Raw genomic sequence first — 12,064 nt, forward strand, 5'->3', positions numbered from 1 at the left:
ATCACAGATGGGTATATGTCAAAGTTTAGTTCGGATACGGTTTTGAAACCATTAAAAAAAAGAATTCAAATGCTATAAGATTAAATAAAACACCCAACAAATTCAATGAAAGTAATCATTGAAATTACCTGAAGAATGTTGTATGGAATAATCCATGTTATTTTTGGGCAATTTGATTGAAAGAAATACATATTTCTGATGTAAAACACTTTGAAACGGGTCAACTTGACCTGAGGACAACACAAGGGTTAAAAAAGACACTTCCTGAGGTAGCGGAGTCAACAAACAACATCAGTAGGCTATAATAGATGATGGTCTGTCACTGCATCGATGCAGAATCGTCCATGTCCGCATCACAATGTATTGGTGTAAATATCCATTTCAACACCCCTGGCGCCTAGCACCGGCCCTGACGATTGTGATTGGTTTACAAAGTGGGGACTCGCCAGGCCCTCCTCCGCGGCGCTGTGGAGGAAGGTCTGGCAAAGCGAGACTGGGGGATGTGTGTTACCATGATGGTCCTGACCTGGCTCAGCAGCTCTGTCACCTCCTGCCGAGTTCTGACAACGGATGACACAAACCCATCTGACCAGCTGGCCTGGAGGAGAGAGGATGAGGAGAAGGGGATGGTGGAGATGATGGAGTAGAGGAAGTAGAAAACCAAGTGAAAGGAAAGGGTGAACACATGAAGAGATGAACGGAGAGCATTTGGAAAAGTGAGCAGGCGTCTGTGTGTAGACTGGACCCACCTCGAACACATAATCACTAGTGTCTTCAGACGTGTGTGTCACTCCTCTCAGCACCACCCTCTCAATCACCACTGAAAGAAGCACAGATTGGTTCACACGTGATTGGCCACACTTTGCATGTTTAAGACAGTTGCTTTAACACACTTGTCAAACTCAAGGCACGGAGCTAAATTCAGAGGGAGTTTACATATTCAGGCTGTGAAACAGGTTGTTGTAAAAAATGTAATCATTGTTTTGCTTGGTTTGCTAAACTCTTGCTAAAACTTTTTTTGCTGACTTTTTAGGGCTTTATGTCAAACATGTCTGACCCTTAATGTGAATCTAATTTTTCAGTGTGGCCCTTGGTAAAGTTAAGTTTGACACTCCTGCTTAAGGTGTAACTGCACTGACTGCAGTGGTGAAATTTATTAAGTACATTTACTTAACATAATATTTTTACAGTGTGGTATCGGTACTTTTACTTAAGTAAATGATTTGAATTCTTCTTCCACCGCTGCCTGACAGTGATGGGAACTGGCCAGTAAACTGCACTCTTGATGTTAATAAACAGCAAATAAATAGCACAAAATAACTGTAGTGTACAGTGTGTTCATAAGGTTGGTGGGATTGCTGACCATCCGCAATGACTTCATGTTCGTAGCTTCTCCAGATACTGAGATTTCATTCCTGTTTTATGTTGCTAAACAACTTCTTCCCCAACAAAATGCATTTTAACTGCTCAAAGATAGAGTGTCCCCTAGTTGTTGAGCAGTTAAAATGCATGTAGTGCAATGGGTGGGTAGCTGGTATTGCAAGACATGTAGTTCAGAAGTCCAAATGCTCTCAAATGATAACTGATATTAATACAGAATGCATCCTGCATTATGGAAAACAACCTATTCACCAGACCTTTTTGTATAATTACAAATCTCATTAGCTAGCAAGCTCCTCATTGTTGTCACAATGTGTCTTTTTGTAATGTAACCGTCTACTTCAAGAAGTGGAAGAGCCTCATTCTTGCAGTTACTTACTCAACAGCAGGTCAGCAAACTTCATCTTCAGTTATTAGTCATTATTTGATGGATATTATTTGGAAGGCTGACGCTCATAAATGTCCAGCACCCATGGAAATAAGAAGAAAAGAGAAAATAGGGGGAAAGGACAGGGTCTGTGTAGATACAGACACCACATTGCATTTCTAGTGGGTCCTACATTCAGTAAGTGATGATTGAGAGGGATTACTTTTGAATTAGGGGCCATTCACATTGTACGCGGCATGCGCTGCGCTGTCCGCTAGGTTGCATCCTACTGCCAAAATATATTTGTTGTGCTTAGGCAAGAGTTTCTAAATTTACGTCATACATGCGGCAATATTTGAATTTCATATTTCAATTCATACGTATATTCATCATCATGCAGTCATACTCTGGAAAACACTTGCAATTAATTCTTCTATAACTACCTACTTGAGTAGAAAAATGAACATGGCTTGTGTCAATCAGTCCAAATATATTTGACTTCATATAAACATACAAAAACAACTATATCCTACAAATACCTGTATGGAGATGGATTATCACTAATAACTAATAATTCTTCCCAGTTGCTTTGGCGCACTTCTCAGATCAGAAATGACAATAATGTGTAACTTTGACACATAGGGAAAAGTGCTCCCTTTCATGTGCATTGTTCATTACACTATACTTGTGTGAAGTGTTAAATATGGACAACAACACAAAGCAGTTTTACTATCTTGGTATAAACAATGGTGTCACTTTGATTGGGTCATTGGCAAAAGATTTCCGGCCAGATACACACTTTTGCAGGTCAGTCGCTATGCCGTGCAGTTTACCCCAATTGAAAAAAGAAATGCACTCACAGTTGTGCAAATGCAAATTATGATTTGACAAATGCACCAAAGTAACTGAGAAAAAATGTTACGAAAGTTATAATTGTATTTCAGTGGAGACATGTCCATGTTGATTTCACATAGCTAAAAGAAATCTGAATGATTTAAATTAAGAGGCTACAATAAGCTACCAACCTGGCATGCCTATTATGGTAGAAATATGCTTCCATAGCTTGGTTTTGTATCCCAGGTTGTATCCCTCTGTACGACCTCAAACTTGTGTTGTACAGCTCTGGGAGATAACTGACGGCCAAAATCAACCTCTCGTCCAAAATCCATTTGTGGATCCACGTGTATTCTTTGTTTACTTTTTCTGTTTTATCCAGACATGTCACAGCGCACAGCGGCAGCCATTGACAATACTGGGTTTCATAGCCCCGCGCTGCCGCTTGCATATACAATGTGAATGGTCCATCAGTCTATACATTGTTTTTTTTCGGAAAATCCAACATTTACCTTTAACCTCTGTCTCCTGTCAAATGCATATTGGCCCTTTTTTATAATATATGAATGCAAATCAGTCACACACAAGTTGCATTTACATGGGTGCACACATCTTGGATTATTTGCGCATATGATTACTTCTGTGTCTGGATGCATGCCTCTGGTGCAGAGGCAGGTTAGGGCTGCTCCACATGAGTTGAAATGGTGGAAACGCTGAAGAGATGTGTGTGTGTGTGCGTGAGTGTGTGTGTGTGCAAAGACCTCCAGGTATAGATTCAAACATTAGACTCCACAACTCTATCTGAAACCACATGAGGCAGAGGCGTGCAGGGACAAGCAGCAAGGGAGGGAAGGACATGAGTGAAGGAGGAGACAAATAAAGAGGTGGATAGAGTAGGAGTAGGAGTAGGAGGAGGAGGAGGAGTAGGAGGAGTTGCTCTTACCACGTACGCACGCCCAAACACACACACACACACACAGACACACACACACACACACACACAGACACACACACACACACACACACGCACACACATCAGTCACCACCTTGCTGTGTGCCTGTTGGGCAGCAGCTGTGGAAGGCTCTAAATCCCGCCTGCCATTCACACTAATATAGGCTTACATACACATACACATATACACACACACACACAAACACACACACACATACACACACCTTATGAAGTACTGGATTGGGTGTGAATGGCGTGATCAAAAGAAATGTTTCCATTATCTTCTAAAGAGATAATACTGTATATTGATAAATGTCCCTCACAATGCCTGTGTGTCTTTATTACTTTACAACTACAGTTTAAATATGTGTGTGCCAGAACTCCAGGTTGTAAAACCAACACACGAGGTGTGGCTCATTCTGCACAGCCTGATGTAGCAAAAACTGTAACACACAGAGAAAATGGTATGACATGCCCTATAAACTTTATTGTGTGCCTGTAAGTGTGTACGCGTCTATGCGTTGTTCTTTATGTGTTTGTGCATGCTGGATATAACTGTGTATGTGTGTGTGTGTGTGTATCTGATTTATGCTGGTGACAGCTATGTTGTGTGACCATGAGGTAGTGAGATAGTTAAGTATTGTGTTACAAACAGAGGCAGGGGGCCAAGACAATAACAGACTGGCCCGAAGAGCTTCGCCCTAACTAAAACCACATACCGTACACCCTGAGACACCAGCTGGCCACTGAGTGATTGATTACAAATGAATGATACAGGAATATATCCAAAGTGTTTAAATCGTCTTATAAACCAATAATTCAGTGTGAATGTGATTTAGAATGTAGAACAAGACACTGTTGTCAAAATGTGTTTAGTAAATGCAAAGTTAAATAGCAAAATCCTGTGCTACACCCACAAAAGGTATTTTCACTTTGCCTAATCAGAGACATTTCCCTCATTGTCGCGGTAGTTTTCTTGGCCCTTTTAGTGTGAGACAATTCACAATTTTGTCAATTCTTATAAACCCTTTTTAGGGCAGACAGTTCCATCAAGTGTCCCAGTAAGCCGCTAACTAACTTTGTGGATACTACTGTGTGGGAGCATCAATAAGTTAGTCTGATGAAAATGTTATGTAGGATTTATGAATATACATTAGCAACAGGAGGCTAATTTCACGAGGGTGCTATTTTATGTGTGAGCTGATATTGCACATTTGTTCACGTGCGCTGCAAGAGTTATGTTTCTGTTTATTGAATGTGTTGTTCAGTGCAAATACATGTGAGAATGTAGTTTAATGTCAGTAATGATGGTATGTTAGGTTATTACTGTCACTCTGTTAAAGGCAAACATTCCCAGATCACGGAGACCTGATGGAGTCTAGACTTCAAGACACCGTAGTTTAGTGAAAGTAGGTCAAGTTGTAACGTACTGCCCCTACCAGCTGCAGCATGTAATACTGTGTATTTATAGAGGGCATTTAAATGCCTGTCTGATCAACCGCCAATTTAGGGGACATCGCCCAACTCTAGTAGGCTAACCATTCCCTCGTTTTCCCCTCTCCACATTACGCCACTTGTTCGAAAAAGTACCTTCTCTTTTTCCTTACGTCGCCCTCAACAGTTGTTACTGCTAACACCGGGGATATATAGCCACATTTTAAAACCTATTTCACGGACTAGCGCTGAAAACCACTCCACCCGTCACAGTGGCAAAGTCACCCGCCACTTTGAAAAATTGGCCATTGGCTGGTGGCGGGTGCTAATTTGCAACCCTTTTGTGAAAGCATCAAACATGCATTTTAGAGTATATCCAGTTGTTCCTCGCCCCCGATTGTACAGATTTTCTACCTGGAAGTTATTGTAAACAAACATTGTGATTGGGTATGTAACATAATACATTTGCATTGCGAAATTGCAAAAAAAAAGACACTAGATAATTATGACTAAGATACAACTGTTTTCCATTAATTGTTATCTTTATATTGACAGTGAATCGGTGTGTAATATGCTTCGCTCAAGGTTATGAACCCACAGATGATTATCACCTAACGCTCTCTCTTTTAGCTCCTTGTTTTGATTATATAACACATTTATCAATCCCACTTAAATTGATTCAACCCCAATAGCAACAGGAAGTTCTAACAAACTAAGAGCTACAGGCTTGCATTTAGCAGCTAAAGATCCATTTCTCTAAGGAGTTGGTGGAGAGCAGAAATGGAGAGTGAAATTCAGACTTACATTTCACATCGACAGAAACACAACTCCAAATGCTAATGTTGCTCCATGTCTGCTGGATGTACACATATACTAATTGTCTGATAACATGTTAGCTCTAAGAACTTAAAACTTCCCTGCTCAATATTCTTTTAAAATAACATAACATGTGTAAAAATGTATGTGTAATTAATTTAATTTCAAATGACACACACACACACACACACACACACACACACACAGACAGACAGACAGACAGACACACACACACACACACACACACACACACACACACACACCTTAGGGCAGCATTCTTTAAGCTTAACTGTAGAGTGTAATGTGCCAGCATGCCAAATCTTGTTCAACTGGGCTTAAGCGGGAGTAGAAGTAAGTCAGACAGAGAGATAATGAGACAGGGGTGTCGGACTGGGGTGGAAATGGGACTGCGGAGGGCCCAAAAATATGCTAAAATGAACAGCTATGGATGCAGGAAGGAGCCGATAGAGAATGCCTTTCTACGGGGCCCAACATTTTGTGTAACGCCCCTGCATTGAAATGAAAAAAATGGCTGCTTCACCTTTTCCGGCTTTCCCCTGGTGGTTGTTGGTTGGTGCTGCTGCATCCAGGCCCTGTCCAGCAGGTAGAGGAGGTGGCAGTGGTGGAGGGGTGGGAGGAGGAGGGGGATGGAGGTCCGGCTGAGGAGGGTGAAGCTCCTGGCTGACAGCTTGGTCTTGTCGTCCCACGATAAGCCCTGAACCTGCTCTGGCCTCTTTGGTCTGGCTCTGGAGTGCAGGGGTGAGCGATCATCCAGTAAGAGAGAGGTTAAAACCACAGAGCTCAGGGTCAGGGATAACTAGATACTTGGGCTGCACCATATGAGGAAAATATGTGAACCTAGTTCTTCCTTTCTCCTGCTTTCAGTGTAAAATACAACAAATTGCTTGTTGAATTTGAAACAAATTAAAGGAAATAATTTCCAACATTCTTTTATTAATCAAACTGAACATTGAATTAAATATAAAAAGGCACCACTACAAAAGAATGACAGTTGCATTTTAAAGTGCAGTTTTCGGTTGATCTTTTGCGATATGTCGCAGACTTTCACAATGTGTTTATTGCGCCAGTTGATATCGCGATAGTCTCGCATTGCCCGACCTTCCTTCACAGCACTGCGGAGGAGGGTCTGGCTAGTCCACACTGCATTCAAGATGGGAGAAAAACATGCTCTTGTTTATTGGCATTTCTTTAAACCAATCACAATCTTCATGGGCGGGGCTAAACGCCGAGCTGAGCCATGGTGCCTCTGCAAAATAGCCTCAGGAAGGAACTTGTTTTGGTAAAACGTGTACGTTCAAAGGTTTTTAAGTTGTGCAAGAGAAAACTCAGATTGGACAGATAGTCTAGCTAGCTGCAGTGTTTCCTCTATGTTGATTCTGTAATAGCAACCATGGCAAAAGTTCTGCTCCGATAGTATGAGAAATCGGGCAGACGCAGAATGTACTCGCGGTTTCCTTTTAAATTATCTTGCTGCAATTTAACAACATATAGAACTATTCAGAGGTTATTGTTCAGGGGCGGCTGTGGCTCAGTGGTAGAGCGGTTGCCTGCCAATCGAAAGGTTGGCGGTTCAATCCCTGCCCCTGCAGTCATTGTTGAAGTGTCCTTGGGCAAGACACTGAACCCCGAGTTGCCCCCGGTGCTGCGCATCGGAGTGAGCAGGTGGCACCTTGTACGGCAGCCCCAGCCACAGTGTATGAATGTGTGTGAATGGTGAATGTTTCCTGTAGATGTAAAAGCGCTTTGGGCGGTTGTTAAGACTGGAAAAGCGCTATATAAATACAGCACATTTACATTATTAGGCATGTCCAGTTTGACTCCACGTACTGTTGTGTTGGTGTGTGCAGTTTACTGTTAAAACATTTGCTTTCTTCCGAGTTAGCTATTAAACGAACAGCTCCACAAAAAAACGTCACCGCAGTGGGTCCGTTCTGATTGGACAAAGTTCAATTTGTCAAGTCTGTCAGCTCATCATCCTGATTATAAACATTAAAATGGGAAGTGAGTCAGTGTAATCTAATGTAAATTGGAAATAGTCTATAGATGTAGTCATTTGGGTTTTGGTTTCCCTAGGAAGAAATTCTTGTGAAATTGTTTTTTGTTCGGACAGACCTGCCCCTATTGCTTAAAAAAATCCTAAAGGAAACATTGTAGCTGTCTGGATTTACGCTGCAGCGATCTGAGTTGCAGTAGCATAGTCCTCTGAAATCAACTGGAGTTTAAAACATGATGTTATTGGCAAAGGACAAACACACACACACACAGTGACATCATTTATATACATTTAATGAAATACAGTGCACAGGGCAAACAGTGCAAAACAGTGCACATTGAAAACTTTCTGTTTCTTGTCAGCTTCTTGGAAGCGTTTTCAATGCTTGCAGCCGCCACTTTTAAAATGTCTTTCTGGCATTGAAAGCTGCTGCCACTATTGAGGCTGCCTTCTTCTCTGGCTGGATTGGGAGCATGAAGTTCTGCCCTCCGTTTGTTCTCTGCCCTGTACCTCCAACTTGAGAGTTTGACATTCCATGAAAGCGATGGGTTGATGGGGCTGTCTTCTGATGGTCTGCATGGCCTTCAGCTGGTACTTTACAACTTCGTAGGCCTCATTGGTCTTAGGCTTCTTGTTTTGGCCTGTATGATGTTGGCCATCATACTAAACAAAGACTCTACTTGAGGGCGATGAAAAGGGCATACAGCAAAGTGTTCTATCTTGAAGTGTTGGGTACCTCGATGTTTGTCTTACTGCATTCCACCACAGGTCAACTCTTGTGTCATCCGTCATTGGTGGCTCATGTCACTTGCGTTTCTAAGACGAGACACAATACGTTCATTTTGCAAACAGAAAGTAAACATTTTCAAGCACCCTATGTTCTGTAAAATAGCTTTTCACCTTAGTCTTACTGTGATATCCTATGTATTAATAATATGAGTTAATTTTAAGCTGATAATTATATGGCATAAGGACTTATTGGGCCCTATCTTGCGCCAGGCGCAGCGCGTCGCAAAGGCTGAAGCAAATGTCTTTGCTGATTTAGGATCAACGCAGTCGTTAATTTCATGTGTGACACCCATGTGTCAGGTTTAACATTACTTTGCTAGCACAGAATCATTTTACATTAATGTTAATGGCACCGTGACAAAAATTATCATGACAATGGATCACTTAATTACATTTAAGTAGACCTGCATATAAAAAGGAAAGACAATATTGGCTTTGCCTACCTGAATCATCCGTGTTGTCAACTGAAGCTGTTCACGTGAGTAGATTGTTGGGGACGGTTTACTTTCTTTTCTGTCTTGCTTACTTCACATCTTGGTGTCACGTACAGTACATCACAACAGAATGCATTATACTTGTCAAAACGAAAATAGGAACTCCACTCTTTACATTTATTTTGTCCCAATGTTGGCTTCTGCTAAGAAAGAAATAGTTTGCCCGACACGTCTAAAATTCTTAGAATACATCAGATAACCGTCTGCAACGATTGCAGGCTCTTTGGTGGAGCTCTGCTTTGAATAAAGTTCCATCGTGACAATTCACATCGTGAATGGACTACTTACTGAATGACATGTTGACATGAATTAGAGGCACAAAAAACGTTGACAGCAGTGAGTCATAGACCACAACAGTCCCGCCCACAGCCAGTTCCGGAAGTAAGAATACAATAGAGTTTCTCCATTGACAATTGGAGTGTAAGCCATAAAATCCTAACCGTCGATGGTAGACTTAAAACCAGCTATGACATGACTAAGCGATTGTTTAAGCGATTGTTTAAGCTCATATGGACGCCAAAAGTTCATGGGGCACCAACCTTGTTTTGAGATAAATGTCTTATATTTGCAATGTCTTGGATAAGTACTTCACTACCCACAATCCTGAAGAATCCCAACTATATCATTCAGTGGTGCGCGGTGGTTTATGGGATGAGTAGTTCCTTTGCACGTATATGAAAATATCTACACAGTCTTGTACCTTTGACTTTTGGGGTATTTCCTGTTTGTTTTCTTTACTCAAAATGATATGTTGTATGCTTATGAGTCATGTCGTAGCTGGTTAGCCGAAGGCATGTTCTAAAACTCTTTCAGACGTGGATTGGAGAAATTAATGCAAAACTAAAATCTCTCTTTTTCAGGTCCGAAATGCCGGAACATCCAAAAACAGTGAATTTCTGGCAGGAGGAGAGCAATCCCAGAAGTGCAGTGAAATCCTGTGCAGCCCTACTAGATACAGTTAAGGACAGCATTAGCGCCTTAGCTTCAAGAACAGCTTTGCACACTGGAGCATGTGCGCTACAATATAACAGTCACCTCAAGTTGGTATGTCTTTGCTTGCAAATGGGTCAAGTGCAGTAAAGCATAATAGTGAATTCTGCTTCTGCTCCAATGTGACCAGATGGAAACAGTCTCACACAGTTTCCCCCTTCTGTCAACATGTTGTACTCACAGTCCCACATTGCCACACAAACACACACAAGGCAACATTCTGTATATTTATGCAATGCTGAAGCTCTGCTGTCATTGCTTGAACAAACTCACACACTACGCAACACTCTTTCCAGGGCTGGCACGGTGCTAAGACAAAGTGAGGAGAAAGATCTGGCAGCGCAAGCAAACCAATATTTAACCAGGCTCGTCGACTGAGAGGCCATTTTTATTTATACCAACGCCCTCGAGGAGCAGTTGTAGGGAGAAAGAATTGACATCCCTTTACTGTTGGACAAACTGCTGCTCTGATCAAAATTGGGATTGACACGCTTTGCTCAACAAAACCTCGGAAACTGATCCCAGATCCCCTGCCAAACCTTTCTAATGTCCATAGACTAAGTAAAACATACCATGGAACAACAAAATGGAGACAGGCAACAATGTTAAGTGTGTCCGTATAAGGGTGGATTTTTCATTATTTATTAGTAAGGTTTTTTTTAAAGCTGTTCTAATCAATATTTTAATATTAACAAATGTAATGGTTATGTATAATGGGAAAGGGGTCGCGCATAGTGGCAAACCCACAGAGCATTATCACCCAAATCTGCAGAGAACATTAGCAAATAGCTGATGAACATAGTGCAGCATTTAGCAGCTGAAAAGCCAGATATTTTCCTTAGGAATTGGAAGAGATTACATACAGAGCTAGAGTAAATAGTGGACTTACAATTATCAGATTGATGTAAACACGGATCCAAATGAAATGTTGCTATGTGTCTGTTACAAGGCTGTTTCTAGCTTTGAGGGCCCGTAATTTGTCAAACTGCGATGGGGACACCTTTAAAATTATTGGTTGAGAGGTATTGATCTGTAACACGTTAGGAAGAAAACAGGGTAGATTCAAATTAAACATCTCAAGTTGACCCACGCAATTTAAACCTACAGAAAATGATAATAAAAAAGTTAACAATGAGGCTCCTTTACAACATGCAACAGATGCAGGATTTTCCTCAAATAGGTTTATTAAATAAAGAAGTAGAAAAAAGAAAGTTACTTGAACATGAAAATAAAAAGATTTGGCCATTGCCCAAAATAAACAAAAAATAAATAAGGGTTTTTACTTAGAAGAAAAAGTTAAATAAAATACTGCAGGACCATTCCATTTCTGCAGAGATGGGAAAAGTACTCACTTTCCGTACTTAAGTAGAAGTACAGATACTTGTGTTAAAAAATACTCTGGTAAAAGTAGAAGTACTGATTAAACTTCTTTACTCAAGTAAAAGTAACAAAGTACAAGCTTGGAAATTTACTTTTTTTATTATTTTTTTATTTTTTATTTATTTGATTAGGACAATGCACACTAATGAACATTTCTGTAAATGCGCCAGTGTTAGCCAATTGGCTAGTTTTCAACTGTAGTTGAAAAAGTATATATAACTTAAAGTATAAAAGTAAAAGTAGCCTTGCAAAAGCTACCTGGAGCACACAAATGTTACTAGAGAGACGCTGAGACACTTCAGTGGACATGGAGGACACGTCTTTATATGGCAATGGCTACATTTTAAATGGCTGTCTGCCAATAGGCCTAAAACATAACATATATGATTATTATGACAGAGAATGGGACTCCAGGTTAATTAGATTCTGACTTATTAGCAAGATATGAATTCAGTTGTGATTCTGTGAGAATTCACAGATCCAGTTTTTATTTTTTTACTTTCCACATAACATAAAAATTAATCTACATTTATGTGTGTGCTCAAATACGGCTGAAAATAAAATAAAGGATTAAAATATGAATGACTAAACAGACATTAATTAAGAAGGTCCCC

At 40.6% G+C, this 12,064-nt stretch overlaps 1 protein-coding gene across 3 annotated transcripts in view; it reads right to left on the reverse strand.

Moving 5' to 3' along the window:
- The window catches only part of zcchc14 (zinc finger, CCHC domain containing 14), a 49,168-nt gene that overhangs the window by 18,430 nt on the left and 18,674 nt on the right, over positions 1–12,064 (reverse strand). For all 3 annotated transcript variants that reach the window (XM_032523217.1, XM_032523216.1, XM_032523215.1), the window contains 3 exons: positions 6,325–6,529; positions 750–820; positions 527–598 (listed from right to left, as the gene is read on the reverse strand). In XM_032523217.1, coding sequence (XP_032379108.1) covers positions 527–598; positions 750–820; positions 6,325–6,529 — 348 coding nt within the window. The remainder of the gene's footprint in view (positions 1–526; positions 599–749; positions 821–6,324; positions 6,530–12,064) is intronic.

This window comes from Etheostoma spectabile, chromosome 8, assembly GCF_008692095.1.
Source record: "Etheostoma spectabile isolate EspeVRDwgs_2016 chromosome 8, UIUC_Espe_1.0, whole genome shotgun sequence".
NCBI classification, from domain to species: Eukaryota; Metazoa; Chordata; class Actinopteri; order Perciformes; family Percidae; genus Etheostoma; species Etheostoma spectabile.